Source organism: Saccostrea cucullata, unplaced genomic scaffold (genome assembly GCF_032062105.1).
Source record: "Saccostrea cucullata isolate Sc308-1 unplaced genomic scaffold, CSIRO_AGI_Scuc_v1 ctg251, whole genome shotgun sequence".
Taxonomy (NCBI): Eukaryota; Metazoa; Mollusca; class Bivalvia; order Ostreida; family Ostreidae; genus Saccostrea; species Saccostrea cuccullata.
Genome location: NW_026935559.1, coordinates 506,024 through 524,080, shown reverse-complemented (window position 1 = coordinate 524,080; position 18,057 = coordinate 506,024). Strand labels below are relative to the sequence as shown.

Below are 18,057 nucleotides of genomic sequence, written 5' to 3'. Positions count from 1 at the left end.
TACGAGTTTTCAATCGACAAGGTTTCCTGGGAAAGAAAAGCAAATTTAAAAAAAAATGATTTTCCCCTTAGATTTTGTGAAAAAAAAAATCTAAAATGTCATAAAAAAAGTATTTTCTATTGCAATACCTTCCGAGTATAAAGTATTTTGAAAAGAAAAAAAAACATATTTGTATGAATTGCCTCCCAAACCATCGACAAGATCAGTTAAAAGAATGTGTAAACATTGCAATTCGCTTAAGAATTGATTCATAACCACGGATTTACTAATCCATTTATTCTTATATCTATTTTTTAATATAACGCTTAAAATCCTTCGATCAATGTGGAAAAAATAGTTTCTTTAACTCAGAGAAACAGATCTGCAGAAAAATATCGATTGAGCTGTTTCTGTGCTACATTTATTCATTGTATATCTAAATACAAAAGTAATTATATATTTTAAACTAAAATTCTTGTTCTTTGAAACGAATTCAGGTGTGAAGATAATATTTGTAATATTAATAGAATCTTATGCTTATTTTTTATTTTTAAAAAAGCTCACACACAAATACAAATAAATAAGTAACTTCAATTTTCAATTTATTTTTTTCTTAAATATAATTGTTAGATCAATAGTTTAAATCAAAATACTCACATGCATTACATTGATCCCAGATAAAACTAAATGCATTGGAAGTCAAACGTGGAGAGTTCAGAAAAGTCTCCTTGAGTAAGTGAATGACATGCACGTAAAACTGATTTCTAGTGTTCAACCTTTCTTAAAAAGGTCAGTTACTTTTCTTTTCAAGTATAAGAAAGTAACTTTATTGAGGCCAAAGTTATTGGGTCTCCGATCATAAATTACTCTCTATATTAGATATGATTGCTTCAGGGTAAATATTTCGTGACATATTTCCCTCTTCATATCTTTTAAGAGTCAATAATATGTTTGAAATATTTTAAATATACCTGGACAAATCAAAAGTGTAAATAATGGTCAAATTTTATCCCGAGTTTTGATTTAGAAGTTTGTAAGCTTTCGAAAGTTAACAATGCGTTTAAGTCTACATAATGAATTGTATTTTGTCCCTTTGAAATTCTGAAATCCTTTCTCATATTTACTTAATCTTTTCCTTAAGTAACATTGTAATCATAGATTATGAAAATATGTGCTCATAAATATGCATAATTACATTATATGTGTACAATGTATGATACTTTAATAAATTCTTCTTACAGATAAGATGAAATGTGTATGACCAGAAGAAAGTTATTCAATATGAAATGATTTTCATTTTAAAGAAATAAGACATCAAAATATAATGAATAAACCCACCTGAATCAAAGAAGGTTGCAAATTCTTTTTATCCTGGTATAATTGTTGCAAGTGGTGGCATCAAAATTCACACATTAGACGTATGAAGTAGTCAACAGTCATTCTTTCTGCGGACACAGCTTATCTGGCACCGGGGCCCAAAAGTGATTGGGCGGTTTACCGAAGAAAGGCTTCATTACAAACTCATTTACAAAACGACAAACTGGGAGATTTTCGTTTTCAGAGCTGACATTACAAATCGAGATATGCCATTGTTTCGGTAGACCATTATTTACCTTGGCAGAAAGTTTTTGTAAATTTTAAATTCCGCCCCAGATAACAAAATCGTACAATGTACACAGAACACCTTTTGACTTTATTTACGAAGTTTTCCATTCGAGAGAAGTTAAATGCAGTTGTGTATTGAATTCAATAATTTAAACCCACCCTTTCATCTTCATTATTTTATCTATTAACCGTTTCTTTGCCTGCAATAAATCTGGGCACTAATCAGGCTCATTATGTGCCATAATCTTGGTTCACCTGTAATTCTTACTTTTAAGATGAGCAGGACGTTTTGGTACGTTCACATTATAAAAGTAAAGATTGATTTTGCCATAAAACACTGGTTAAGTTTGATATGTAAGTAAAGATATACATTTCTATCAACACAAGCAAAATCACATTAAGAAGCACGATTTTACTGCAAAGTCTAAAATTACTTCTTAATATTTCTTTTTTCTAATTAACTTATAAAATGTTGTTTTTATTTAATTTCATGTTGTCATATCTTTTACTATTGAACATACACAATAGACTTGTTAATATACATGTAAATAAAATTAATTTAAGAAACTACAAGAATGTCATTAATTTCCTCTGCCCGATATAAATAATCCCTCTTAGTATCAAAGCTTAATCTGTACACAATGTACATAAATAATATTCATATAAAATAATGTGACTTTAGATAGAAAGAAAGGTAGACAAAATATGGAAATAATGAACATATATTCGTACCATACATGTCGGGAGCAGAGCGAACATGGCCATCTAAAACATCATAGGTGGGATTAGGTGCATTGGAAGAGTGAACACCCCCTACTAACCGATCAAACACGAAGTGTGATGTGAATTTCTTACCTTGTAACTAAAAATATGTTTACTTTAGCTTCTTTTGAGAAATTTTCTTGCATTTTCATAATTCAAATTTCATTAAAATTGAATCAATGTAAAAAGTAAATGTAAATATAAAAAATGTTTATGAAAAATTTTAGAATTAAATTTTGTTATTTCTGCATTTGAATGGGATAATAAGTTGTTTACAGATTCTTATTTATCAAATTCTTATTTTATTTAAGGAAACATCACTTCCCTGCATATGCACACAATATCTGAAGGTAAAATGACCGAAAATCCATAGCTGGTAATCCATCAACGTGATATGTGTAAGTTAACACCATCTGTGACATCTTTCAATCTGTAAGTTCAAAGACCCATAAATATATGTATTATTGTAATATATCGATGGATTTCCATTTAAACAAGAAAAGATGAAAACTCTTGCTATGCATAATTTACCAATTTCTTTAGGTCAATGTCAAAGCCAAGGACAAACAACTTAGCAGCACTGAATACGTTCAATTTCTTATACCACAGGGATGACAAATAAAAAAAGAGTGTATAAATTTCTCTAAGAACTATGTTAGCAAGCATGACATTTATGTCTTCATACAACTTATTGGTGGTGATATGCTAAATAATTTATTTTTAAAGCAAAAAAAAAATGAAGTTTAATACATGTACAATATAAATTTCTAACTGTGTGTAGATGTCTTATGAAATGTGAAGGCCACGACCAGTATTCTTAATGTAAAAGTCTGATGAAACAATGAAAGATGTAAGCAGAGCACGCAGGACTTCTAAAAATATCAGGTTTAAGCAGCTTTAAGTTTACCCTGTCGTCCCGCCGTGTGCTCTTTGACATTTTCGAGTAAACAAAAAAAATCAGTACGTTAAAAAAAAAATTAATGTAATATTCTGTACTAAAGTATTTGTTTTGCTTGTTTTTTAATTCCCTTTCCAGAAATTTTACTCGATCATATTGATACGCCACCACTGATTGCTTTGGTTGCTACAAATTTAATTAGCAGTAAGGGATTTTTTTTTGTGTCAACATTTATATGGGATATAAGTTGATAGGTCTTATCTGAAGGACCACCACGTTCTGCAGTTTCACATCTCTCAACCTATTCGATACTTAAGGGCATGCTCCGAGCACGATGTATTCAGCAAAACTTAATTCATCATTAAGTCAAATGTTGACTGACTTTTTCATACTAATTGTGAGGCCATTATTTACACACTGAATTGTCTACATATTTTTGCCGTACTTCCCAATTATGACAAGGAGCACACGGCGGATGTAACCGGTCGTCAGGGGATGCTCATTCCTCCATGGCACCTGATCACACCTCTGATGTTTTGGTGGTCCGTGTTTGTTCTGCTCCTATTTTGTAATGTTTAGTGGATTTTTGAGCTCGAAAACTGTTCTTACCGGTATTACATAGATTTGAAGAACATCGATCAAAATCAGCATTTTGCATAGCCTATTGTCGATATAATGACTTTGTTTAATATAACCTATCATTGGGTCGTGTTTTGGCTGGGGCTTAAAACCAATTGTTCGGCCTTATTTTTTTTTTAAATATGACTACCAAGCGCTCTGTCTACCTAGCTGTCTTAAGTCGGGTGTGACCGGTCAACAGGGGATGATTACTTCTCGTTTGAACTCAATGCCATGTCAGGAATTTCCGGGTGTCCGGTTTACATGTATGCCTTTACATCACAAATATGTATAATATAAAGTCGACCGCTTGGCGCTGTAGTTAGAGCGTCTGCTCTAGAGTCGCGAAGTAAGGGGTTGAACCTTACGTCGCGGGTTCGAATCCAAATGCGGAACGTGGAGCCTGGTCCTTCGGATAAGACCGTATATAAACCGAGGTCCCGTGTCGCAGTAGGTGCTGACACGAAACACACCCCTTTCTGTTCAATGGCCCTAAGTGCCGAGTATAGGACAAAATTTGCAGCTCTCCATCGGCACGTGGTGGCGTCTCCATATGAGTGGAAGATTCTCGAGAGGGACGTTAAACAACATACAATCCAGGGGTCAGTGTTTTTGCCCTGTTCACGATTTGTTTTGTTAACTAGATGTAAGAGAGCATTGGTCACTGTTTGTTATATTTATAAATGACAGATTATATGATATGTGTAGAAAAATACAAAGGTAACTTGATAATTGTGTGTAGAACGATGTGAGTTGGTTTATAATTACTTCACATCAAAAGTTTTGTAGATATATTAATACTTCAACAGTGACAATGGGCTGATTGTTTTAACTTTCCTTAATAGACAATAAATATATTCCCAAAATTTCCAATTGCAAAAGTAATCGTGTTACCTTAGAAATCCATGATTGTACCTTTACCAACGCACGCTTGCAATAAACCAACTTTTGAAGAGCAATTCACTTTATGGATTCACAAAAAATATCTTTGCATTGTTCTTCTACTTCCAAATCAATTAGCTATATCCGTAATACTACAAGAGATATGTTTGTCAACAAAGATTCCATGAAGTGTATGATCACAGCTGGCGGATCCAAACAATGTCCAGATATCACGTTACGCTCCATGAATACAATGAACACTCAGCTGTTATTTAGAATCGATATCATAGGGTCGGTTTGTCCCATTTTATTGGATTAGAAAATAACACTTCGGGAGATTGTATTGAGAAAATGATCGAATAGATGTTTATCCTGGGCGTTTACAATCGTTTTTGCTGGGTGTCAGAGATGGGGGTGCACTATGGTATGTATGGTATGTAATTTTTTTTTCTAATTTTTCATCCTTTTTTTAAGAGTAGGTAGAATAAACACACCTGAGATAAATTCTCAATTAAAATTTATTTTTAAAAAAGTGTAATATATGAATCATTCATATTCAATTGGTACTAGATACATTCACAAAAATCAAATGTTGAGAACAAAACATGAAGTGCCAAACTTTAGGGTTAGAACTTTAAATCAAATTTTCAACAATGTTTTACATATTGCGTACATTATATTTCCTCTCCAAATGTGCATTATCAATGATCCCGACAACATTGTGTTTCGTAAATAACTTTTTACACTATTTTATGACTTTTGCTCGATCTTTCTTCGCTACATATATTTGAATTTCTTCTGTTATTGAAATTGAGAGGTATTTTTAAATCATGTTTATTGAATTGAAAACAAAAAAACATATATTTTTTGGAAAAGGTTTTGGTTACTGTATATGAAAGCCAGCCCGCGGTGTAGCTGACTTGATTATTGCATGGTCGATGGGCAATTTGATTTTGATAATTGCTGTTTTTGTTATTATGATAAATTATTTATAAATTATTGATATTATTATTTGTTTTTGCAGCCAACAAGACGTTCTCTCAGGATTGCTATTCTCGCTGTGGGACCCATCTTGTTGCTTTTTGACGTTTTTGTTTTGAATAGTAAGTGAAAAAAAAATGTAGGAAAACAATGCATACTTTAGAACAGATGATACAATTTTTTGTCAAAAATATGAAATTAACACTGAGTTTTGTTTGATTGAGTAAAATGAACAAGTTTCACCTTGTACTGTTTAATTTTTCATTCAAAATTTCACAAAAATGGGATTTGAAGTGAAAAATATTTGTATAGATTTGAAGTGAAAAATATTTTTATAGATTAATACATGTAAGGATTGTTGCAGAAAATTAGAATTTTGAACATCAAGGAAGGTTTACAATTTCTTAATATCTTAGAAGTTTATTATTTGCAACATTTGCAACAAAAATAAACCTCAAAATATATACCAATCCAGGCATCCATTTTTGCATCATCTGTCCTTAAGCGTATATTAAGAATATTGAAAGATCAAACTCTAGATCTTGTTTTGTATTTATTGATTAATTAATGTCATTTATAGAGATGTTTTAAAATAAATTACCCTTAAATTATAAACAGTAATGTACAACCACCTTAGGATTGTCGAAAAACAGAGATGCGTCCAAAAATGTTATTTGGCAAAACCTATACCCCCTCGCTTTGTACATTTCTCATCCATCAGCAAAAGATTATCTACAAATGCAATCCCTGCACTGTAAAGGCCATGATTTTGGCCGCTAATTTCTCTACCGCCTATCTAGTCCTATTAAGCTGTTCGGGCTTCGTAACAGAAAGTTTTCTGACTAGTGTCATGAGATCATTTAATGTTATTCTAAATAATAATTAATAATAGCTGATCTCTAAATTTTCGCGACACCTTATTTTCGCAAGATAGTCATTGACTCTTGATTAGCGAGACAAAATTTTCACGAATTGTGGTTATTCCTCTATCTAATTTTAAGAAATGCTAATATACGCGAGAATTAAATTTTCGCGAGTACACTGTCTCGCGTAATTACGCGAAAATAAAGTTCTCGCGAATAAAAAGTGATTTACAGTAATAAGATTTATTATTAAGATATGAAAGCAACTGACCAGCACTTTAAGATATTCGTAATGCCCAAGCCCCCCACCTCATCCTAGGATCAATTAAAAGAGTTAACAAACAATCAACAAAGCATAAATGAATTTATGGTTGTATCCCTATTCAACTTCCTTTTGTAAATCAATCCTATAAAAATAGAACATCACAAATGCCTTGTCTTCATACGTTCATATGTAAAACTAACAAGAGGCCCACGGGCCTTATAGGTCACCTGAGTATTGTGTAACAACTTTCAAACAATTAAATTTGGTTCGTGTTTAAACCGGAGGCCATGAAATTCACAATTTACAATTTTGAAAGAGGCACCATTGCATATCATAATTATTAACTTAGCATGCTTACTCTATTTACTTAATACCCAGAGGTAGATCAGAGTAACAAAGAGAAAATGCACTTCCACTTTATAACCAGTTGTGCACCCCAAAGGAACCACTGACCCAGGGCCATATATTTCAAAATTTTGCAAATTTTATCATAAAATGGTTGATTAATACCAAAGAGCAGATTTCAAAGCATTAATTTATTTTCAGGCTATGTAACCACCCCCCCCCCCCTTTGACCCTGGGGGCATTAATAACCACTTTTCTAGATGCACCTTTCTTCATCATAAATATATATATACTTGGATCATTGGCTTAAAACCCAAAAGCAAAGAAAAATATTTACAAAGAATAAATGTATTTTTACTATATAATCAATAGAGCCCCGACTTAACACCAGCACCCCTGACCCTGGGGCCATAAAATTCACAATTTTGGAAGAGGCACTCTTGCTCATCATAACTATGTGCTTAGTTAGTTTATCTAATACCCAGGAGCAGAGAGGAAGATTTTCTAAGAAATAATGCATTTTCACTATATAATCTATAGAGCCCCGCCCTAACACCAGAACCCCTGACCCTGGGGCAATAAAATTCACAATTTTGGAAGAAGCACTCTTGCTCATCATAACTATGTGCTTATTTAGTGTATTTAATACCCAGGAGCAGAGAAGAAGATTTTCAAAGAAATAATGCATTTTCACTATATTATCTATAGAGCCCCGCCCTAACACCAGAATCCCTGACCCTGGGGCCATAAAATTCACAAATCTAAAAGAGGCACTCTTGCTCATCATAGCTATGTGCTTAGTTAGTTTATCTAATACCCAGGAGCAGAGAAAAAGATTTTCAAAGAAATAATGCATTTTTACTATATAATCTATAGAGCCCCGCCCTAACACCAGAACCCCTGACCCTGGGGCCATAAAATTCACAATTTTGGAAGAAGCACTCTTGCTCATCATAACTATGTGCTTATTTAGTGTATTTAATACCCAGGAGCAGAGAAGAAGATTTTCTAAGAAATAATGCATTTTCACTATATAATCTATAGAGCCCCGCCCTAACACCAGAATCCCTGACCCTGGGGCCATAAAATTCACAAATCTGAAAGAGGCACTCTTGCTCATCATAGCTATGTGCTTAGTTAGTTTATCTAATACCCAGGAGCAGAGAAGAAGATTTTCAAAGAAATAATGCATTTTTACTATATAATCTATAGAGCCCCGCCCTAACACCAAAACCCCTGACCCTGGGGCCATGAAATTCACAAATCTGGAAGAGGCACTCTTGCTCATCATAACTATGTGCTTAGTTAGTGTATTTAATACCCAGGAGCAGAGAAGAAGATTTTCAAAGAAATAATGCATTTTCACTATATAATCTATAGAGCCCCGCCCTAGCACTAGAACCCCTGACCCTGGGGCCATAAAATTCACAATTTTGGAAGAAGCACTCTTGCTCATCATAACTATGTGCTTAATTTGTTTATTAAATACCCAGGAGCAGAGAAGAAGATTTTCAAAGAAATAATGCATTTTCACTATATAATCTATAGAGCCCCGCCCTAACACCAGAACCCCTGACCCTGGGGCCATGAAATTCACAAATCTGGAAGAGGCACTCTTGCTCATCATAACTATGTGCTTAGTTAGTGTATTTAATACCCAGGAGCAGAGAAGAAGATTTTCAAAGAAATAATGCATTTCACTATATAATCTATAGAGCCCCGCCCTAGCACTAAAACCCCTGACCCTGGGGCCATGAATTTCACAATTTTGGTAGAGGACTCAATGCTCATTACATTCATGCCAATAGTTTGCCTGCTTGATGTCCAGGAGTAAAGAAGAAGATTTTTAAAGATTTCATTAATTTTAGTGGTTTTGGCCTCATCCCTCAGGCCCCAGGGGGGCGGGGACCATGAAATTCACAATTTTTGTTCCCCTCCACCCATAGATGCTGTATACCAAATTTGATTGAAATTGGTTCAGTGGTTTCAGAGAAGAAGCTGAAAATGTTCAAATGTTAACACACGACACACGACGCACGACGGACGACGGACAACGACGGACGAAAACGGATAGCAATAGGTCACCTGAGTTACTCAGGTGACCTGACAAAAGTTTATCTATTACTTTTGAAAAAAACTATTGCTTTCTTATTGTTTCCAGATTTGAAGCATCGAGTGACGGACACAAGAGATAGTTCAACTGAGAACGAAGAACAGCTTTCCAAGACAATTTCTTTAAGGACAGCCGACATACACCCCATCATAATACTGTCTACGTTCCGATCTGGATCTTCGTTGACCGGAGATATACTCCAACAGGACAGGGATTCCTTCTATCTGTACGAGCCGCTCAATCCCCTGAACTACCTTATGTACCAAAACATCTCCAATTTACACCTGGTGAATGGATCAGTCCAGTAAGTATAATTTGACAAGGAAAGAGTGGTTAGAACAGTTTGGTATTTTCTAAAATCGCTTCGTCACTTTAGAGGGAAAAAAATAAATCAATTCTATTCTCTCAGCGATATTTAAAAAAATAGAAAAGAAAGAAAGAACTGAAACAAAAATTTTATTTTAATGGCACTGGTAATGTGTCTTTGAATTTTGTTATATCAGTCAAACGTTATGAAAAAGAAACTTTTTTTAAAGAAAATAATCAAGTTAGTCATCAAAGATTGTAATATAAAAATTTTCCTTTCATTCATTATCAAAATGAAAGGAACACAAGTATAGAGGATAAGCACAAATCATCATGGTTGGTAGAGAATAAGGTATCTTTCTGAAGAAAAAATTAAGAATTTCAATGATTTTTATTAGATTTTTTGTAAGAAAAAATGGTCATGTATCTTCTGTTTTTAACATAGACCCATTGGGATACAGGACTTCAACAAAGTTTCTACTAAAATCCTCTTGTCTTTGATCACATGTGATTTTACCAGCCTCGATGTCCACATCGTTAGTCACGGATTTCTCTACTACAGTAACAAAAGTGTTCCTTACATTACATGTGTTGATAGAAACAAACGCAGGGCATCTTTGTTGTTTTCTATCAGAAAATGTCTACCTATTCTGATGGAGGCTTGTGAAAAATCCTCTCACAGAATTTTCAAAATTGTTCGTTTATCTATGGATTGGATGGAAATGCTGCTAGAGAAATTTCCCAAATTAGTAGTTGTTCACCTAATTAGAGATCCGCGCCCAATTCAGGTCTCAAGAGGTAACATTACTTTTCAGATCCATATCTAATACATATACTTAGAGTAAGAAAGACAACTCAAATTGAGTGCCTTTTATAAACATCATTTGAAGACCTTTCCCTGTTTTCTTTGCAGATAAACTTGGAGCTAACATCTTTAAAGATCTTCGGAAAAGTTTCCAAGAGCTTTGTAACCTTTTGTCTTGGAATTTATTTTTTGAAACCAAAATGAACAATACGTACAAAAGGATCGTCAGACTTTATTATGAAGACCTAGCAATTTATCCTTTTAGAACATCAAAGTGGTTGTACAAAATATTGGGACTACACTACACGTCAGATGTACAAGCCCATGTACACCATTTAACAAGAGCAGGAATCCAGAGTGACTGCCCTACTTGCGCAGTAAGAGCAAACTCTTCTGCGCATGCTTACTCTTGGAAGGGATTTTTTAATGCAAGTCAATTAAACGATATCCAGGATGTATGTGGAAATTACATGAAGGCGGTTGGGTACATTAATTCATAAAATTCATAAAAAATATTTTTAAAAAAATACTCATGTGTACATGTATATACATGTACGTTCATGTACATAACTTTACTTGCCTTTAGGATATGAAAAAGAAAAACGAAATTTAATGCTTTAGATTTTGAAGAAAATTGCATATTCTTTGACTGTAATTAAGTACGGGAATAAATGTTGCAGCTGTTGCAGAAAAATGCAAAACCAAAGAGAAAGTCATTTCATTGTTTAGATTTAATTATTTAAAGTAGGATTTAGTAGTTAATAAAATAAAGCATTATTGATATTGAACGCCATTTTACATTTCATTGATGGGGCAGCCACTGCTCAGGAAATTTGAAGAAAGCGATGTGCCTAGCTGTGATTATTGACTGATAAACAACGATTTTTTTTTCATAGGAAATAAAGAAAGATCTCGTTTAAAGTCATCATCTCGTTGTTCTATTGTCGATATTATTAATTTGTCAGCAAATACAATTTATCATTGAGTCAAATGCTGACGAACGTTCTTCATACTAATTATTAGTTCATTATTTAAACACTGAATTAACGACAGATTTTTCCGTTATTTCCCGATCATGACAAGGGGCACATTGCGGGTGTGACCAGTCGGCAAGGGATGTTCACTCCTCCACTCCACCTGCTCCCACCTCTGATGTTTTGAAGGTCTGTGTGCTCCTATTTTGTATTGTTTTATGGAGTTTTGATCTTGGATACTGTTCGTTATCTCCATACGAGGGTATGTTTTAAGAAAATTAGGGATTATGGACACTGGCGCTCCTTTAGAACACACAACGTCAACGTAAAATATTAAATGAGTGCTACACATTTTTAACCAATATTCATATATGCAATGAAATGGAAATTAATTGTGAAAAAATCTGATAATTTGGTACATCAGCTCAAAAGCCATCATCTCTTGCTTTGTTCGTATTCCAAATTTCATGCACATAATGCTAGAAAGACGAAAATAGCATCAAAACCCCTTCTTCAATAAGCACTTACCTATGTGTAGTAAATAAAAAAGTAGAAGTGACTTTTATATGAAGAAAAACGACTTGTTGTGGAAAGGCACGATTGTTTGCATTTAAGTTTAACTTGGCCTTTTATGTATATACTGGAACAAAGGTTTGAAGTGGCTCGTCACAATTGTAACTAAGCTTTTGTTTATTGTTGTGTTGCAATTATAAACTGGAAACAATATTGGAAGGGAGCTGGGTTGTGGAGACCAGTCAAAGTAATAATTTCGTTCCATGGTAAAAATCCATACATATAACGGAATGAAGAGGCCAGAAAATGAGTGAATCTTTTAAACACACCATTGGATTGTACTCCTTTGATGTCTTTAATAGCTCACTTGATACTTGGGCAGAAAAATGTAGGGTTTTTTTTATCAGAGAATGTGAGGAAGACATTTTTTGAAAAATTAATAACCATCTGAAAGAAAATAATATATTGACATAATGCATGCATTAAATAAGTTCGACTTATTGGAAAAAGTTACTGTAAAATCTGACTATTTTTATGATAGCCGTATGAATGGGTTTTTTTATACAACGGCATTTCCTATTATTTGTTTTTCTTTTAATTATATATTGTTCATCATAAACATTAAAAAACCGTAAAGTTTGTTGACAATATCTTGTTTGTATACAAAGTACATGACAAGACATCCACATTATTGTTAATCATACCTGCCTTTAGTTATGCTTATGAAAGCAACCGAAATAGCATTACATGTATATCAGTCATCTTTGTTATGCATGTGACGTGTATTCTGCAACTCTTCTTCTCTTCTTAATTAGTAGCACCCTTGTAATATAATCCTACCAGATATTTTATTATGGATTGTTTGAATACTATACCGTTTCAGCACATATTTTACAGATTTTAACTTAAGCCTTAGATGTTTCATGATCCTGAAATCTGCTTTCGTTAATAAACTATCTAAATGACAAGTTGAAGGAAATCCATAATTTTATGGTACGTGATAGATTTGCGTGTGTGCACGCAAAGAATCCCTCTGTAATCTGTATTGTACAGTTAAGGATATGGACTGCTGTGGTGATAAGGGATTTATAACTGCACTATCAGACTGATATTTGGATTTTTGAATGAATGTAAATTTATTTCACATAACAGAATTGATTGAGAGGAAATATAAAAACCGACTATCCTTCTGTCGTCGACAATGCAAAAGTGAAGAAAAAGAATTAGATAGATTATACGCTCAGTATGTACTAATCCCTGCTGACAAAGCAAGTAACAGCATCACGATTGTCATTGCTTGTAAGGCATTATGTTAGAAGTATTTCAGAGAAGCTATGATTTACTGATTAATTCTTTAAGTAAAAATCCAATCTATATCAACAGCTCCCTTTCTACGGGAGACATTCTTTAAAATCTATTTCAGTTTTAGATATTTTTAACATTCCCAACAGTCCAAATGAATAATTATTTTACCTATACATGATTCCGAAACTTCATAAATGTTTTTTTTTTTTTTTTACAAAGACACATAGCTGGTTGTAGTAAATGTTCAACCTAGCCACGCTTTCTTTATTCCTCACTAAGATATTTATACAGCTTCAAAAGTACTTTACCATAGTACATGTAAATGCGGGAAGTGGTGAAAAGCAAATTTTCACACTTAAAAACTTCAAGGAACTTAAGAAATTTCGAATTTGCAAAATTTTACCAAGATCAATAACACCAAATTTTATACTTTTCAACTCTGTATACCACCATTTCCTACGATAAATTAAACCAGAATTATAAAAATCAAAATGCACGCCTTTTTAAAACTTTATACAACCATTTAACCAACAATAAAATCAAGGCAAGGGTGTTCAAATCATGATTTTTCAATAAAAGAGGATCTTGTTGATATAACGTACTTACCGTGCCTTGGTAATTTAAAAAAATGATTTGTTAAAAACATTCTGACTGTACAAAAGTACTCTGAAATTGATATTTTAAAAAATGTATGATTGACATCTATGTAGTTTTTGAGATCAGGTCTTCTAACGATATGTTGGAATTATGGGTATCACTTGCGCCCAATTATTAGCAGAACTCATTTTGTGGTCATATGAAGCAGGATTTATCCAAAAATGTCTACACGAGAAGAAAACACTAGCTTTAGCCTTCAAATGTACATATAGATACATCGATTACCTTTGTCAAATAATAAAAGTTACTTCACTTCCATTCGTATGTCGATAGATCCCAGTGAACCTGAAATAAAAGATACCACAATGTCTTGCATATCTGATTTATATTTGGTCATTTTACTAGAAAAAGACGTAAATGGTTTTCTAGGACATTAATGGTAATATAACAAAAAAGCTTTATGATAAACTTTATGAGTTCAACTTTTCAAACATCAACTTCCATTTATTCGTTAGCAATATTAAACCGTTATACAGCTGCATATGGGGTTCATGCCTCTCGTTCAGAAAAGATTCTAGAAAAGATTTACCATCACACAAATAGTCCTTCACTGAGTACACTTTTCCGTAGACAACGAGAAGAATTTTGGAATAGAAAACTTGGGACAGCCTTTCCCTATGGATGAAATGACAATGTCGATAGTGTTGGAAATCTTTCCAGTCCACAGTCTAACAATGTAAATGTCATTGGACTTTTTAGTAAGCGTGGTCGTGGGCATCAGTCTTACAATGAACCTTTAATACATGATGTCTCTTTTGATTCATTACTACCTTATGTAAATCAACAGATAGGTCTACATCATATTCGCACCAAACTTTACTCTGTCTCATTGAAACCTTTAAATCGTCTTCTTGAAAAGGTCATGGAAAGTCCATCTTTTGATTCCTCGAAACCAGAATATAGATCTGTGATTATGAATATTGCAAATCATAGGATTTTTGACACCCACGTTTTACAGAAGAAAATGGCAGCTAAAACAATCTGTCTCTTTCTTAAACTTCATTATGCTGTCCTTTCTGACATATTTTATTTTTTAAATAAAATCTGCAACATGTCATGTTACAGATTTTATTTTTAAAAAATAAAATATGTCAGAAAGGACAAATATATGTCATAAAATCCGCAACATGTCATATTGCAGATTTTATATTTAAAAATAAAATATATCAGAAAGGACAATGCCAACAAAAGAATTGACGCTGTTAATATAAGTAATACCCTTAATCACAAAAGGTTCCAGTCTTGCAATCCACCATATTTCAAGTTAAAGACTAAACCTTGTATTTCCTATAAATATACATCGACTCTTGCTTCCAAACTGTTTAATTACAAGAAAACTTTACAGGGCCTGGATATCGAATATCTGAACCATAATCCTCCGTCGTGTCCATGTTCTTCTTCAACCTACAACTATAGTTTGCTGGACACGTTATTACGTAGTGACGTAAATATACATGTAGTTAATAATCACAGGCGCTTGACGTTTTTAACCTTTCTCTTTATCAATAAAAAATTTCCCTACTATAATAATAATATAGTAGGGAAATTTTTTATTGATAAAGAGAAAGGTTAAAAACGTCAAGCGCCTGTGTTAATAATGCGGACCTTAGATCAGTAAAAGGTCCTAAATATAGGGAACCCCGATCCTTCAACTGGCGTCGGAATTTCATAAATATTATGGGTTCTGTAGAAGATTACGCCAGGCGATGGACCAAAGTTGAAAAAGAAGACGTTGACACTTTGTCGAATGGGTTAAATGTATCAGATCTATGTTACAATCTCGTATTAAAAGATTGAGGGGCAATGTGAAAACCATCTATCCTTCCGTATTCAACAGTCCGAAAGTGAAAAAAAAGATTATATGATCAGTACATACTGGTCTCTGCTGGCAAAGCAGCTAACAACATTGTCTTCGTTTGTAAGCTTATTATAAAAATTGTATTTTAGAAGAACTTAGATTTTAAAATTCTACAAGACTTAGTGGTAATCCAACTTATACTCATTGTTCCCTTTTTAAGGAAGAAATTCTTCAAAATCATATGTCAGTTTTGAATATTTTTAAGATCCCAAAGAACCAAAACGAATTTGGACTTCGTATGAACTCCATACATGTATCTATATATTGGATTCCGAAACTTCATAAAAATCCTTCCAAAGATGCACAGCGGGTTCCAGTAAATGCTCAGCCAAGCCTCTTTCTTTACTCTTCACTAAGATACTAGTATTAACAGTAGCGGAGGAGAAACTTCAAGAGTAATGGGCAACAATATCTATTCAAGAAGTGGTGTAAATCAGATGTGGATAATTAAAAATTCCAATGAACTTTTGGTCAATTTGAAATCAAAAGATTTTACCAAAAATCAACACCTTAAAAATTTAATACTTTTCAACTTCATACACAACCATTTCCCACGATAAATTAAAGTCCAGACTTTTTGATATCATTGATAGCTGTTTTTTCAATAAAAATATAAAAAAAATATTAATATTTTAAAAAACTCGTAAATTTACTTACCTTGTCATTGGTCATTTGCAAAATTGATTTGTTAAAAACATTCTGATTGTACACACAAGTACTCTTGAGTTGACATCAAAATGATGTTTAAGTTTCTGATTAACGATATCTACCGGTATGTTGTTTTAAAAGTCTATTGGAATTTCAACGGGTACCAAATTGCACCCCGTTATTAGCAGACCTATTTTTGTATTCATATGAAGCAGAAGTTGTCCAAAATTTTATACATAAAAAGAAGACACTTGCTTGGGCCTTCAACTCGACATTTAGGTATATCGACGACGTATTGTCAATTAACTTCCATTCTTATTTAACTTGAAAAAAGACGTTAATGGTAATCTAACAACCAAGCCCTATGATAAACGTGATGACTTTAACTTTTTCCTAGCTTGTTTATACAGCAATATACCTTCATCACCTTCATACGGAGTTTATGTATCTCACTTGATTCGATATGCAAGAGCATGATCTACGTATGAACAATTTCTAAAACGAGGTAAATTATTGACAAACAAGTTGATAAAACAAGAATATAAGCAGTCCCGTTTAAAGTCATCATTTCGTATGTTCTATGGTCGACACAATGACCTTGTGAGCAAATACAATTTAACATTGAGTCAAATGCTGACTGACGTTTTTCAAACTAATTGTAAGTCCATTATTTATACACTGAATTGATGACGGAGTTTCCCGTTATTTCCCGGTCATGACAAGGAGCACACGGTGGCTGTGACCGGTCGGCAGGGGATGCTCACTCCTCCATGGCACCTAATCCCACCTCTGATGTTTTGTAGGTCCATGTTTGCTCTTCTCCTATTTTCTATTGTTTTATGGACTTTTGATCTTGAATACTGTTGGTAGATATATTTGAATATTCTTTTTCGGGTACCATGTGTTCTTATTTCAAAATGTTCTGCGAAAAACTGTATATACGAGCCTGTGACATTTTGATAACTAACCCTTCTTTCACCAGTAATCTTGCTGGACAGGGCTCTTAATTATACCAAAACTTTGGAAAATCTTAAATGCATATTTTCTAATATTGTCTACGGAATTATACGAAGTTCTTTATATTAAGCTATGCATACATTAGGGTTACATACGTTAGGGTTTTGACAATAAGTTGGGGTCATATTTTTCCATAAGAAAAAAAATGATAATCGTTTTTTGAAAGGACTAAAGAACAGCTCGGCAAAAGGGTGGCTCGTGTGAAACTTGAGATCCTTAGGTCTTTTACTTTTCTAAACCTATTAACTAGGCCTATATGTTGATATTACACAATATTTTGAAAACGAGTAGTTGCAATCACGAATTCGAGTATGAAATTTCATTTTACCATTAGAAAATATGCGGAAGCGTGTGTACATATTAGCACGTGTGTTTTAAAGCAACATTTCCGTAATATTAGTCAAGGTTGCGTTCATTGATAGTTTGAGGAAATACGAAACCTTTCCCGATCTCCCCTTTCATTTGGAAAAGGACAGAATAATATACATTCAGAAATATTGTAAATGTATAACTCGTGGATTATGTCAAACTATCTGAATGAATGAAAACTTTTGCCTTGTAATAAAATTGGACGTTGTAATTAAGTGAGTCGTTCGTTTGCACTGAAGTCAGAGGTTCTCCCTCTGGCTACAAAAGAAGTGAAAAACAGGTGTGCTTAATTTT

General features: G+C 33.3%; 1 protein-coding gene across 1 annotated transcript; it reads left to right on the top strand.

The window, feature by feature from the left end:
* Positions 1-4,965: 4,965 nt before the first annotated feature.
* Positions 4,966-11,350, top strand: LOC134243222 (carbohydrate sulfotransferase 4-like). The gene is made up of 5 exons (XM_062725452.1): positions 4,966-5,168; positions 5,769-5,847; positions 9,360-9,615; positions 10,063-10,415; positions 10,531-11,350. Exons 1-5 carry the CDS (start codon positions 5,166-5,168, stop codon positions 10,920-10,922), a joined length of 1,083 nt encoding a protein of 360 aa, XP_062581436.1. The 5' UTR covers positions 4,966-5,165; the 3' UTR covers positions 10,923-11,350.
* The last annotated feature ends 6,707 nt before the right edge of the window (positions 11,351-18,057 follow it).

What these genes read in the sequence shown, in the direction of transcription:
- LOC134243222 (XM_062725452.1), top strand. An exon ending in TGACGTTTTTGTTTTGAATA is followed by an intron (nt 5,848 to 9,359) that starts GTAAGTGAAAAA and finishes TATTGTTTCCAG; the next exon opens with ATTTGAAGCATCGAGTGACG. An exon ending in CTGGTGAATGGATCAGTCCA is followed by an intron (nt 9,616 to 10,062) that starts GTAAGTATAATT and finishes TTTTTAACATAG; the next exon opens with ACCCATTGGGATACAGGACT.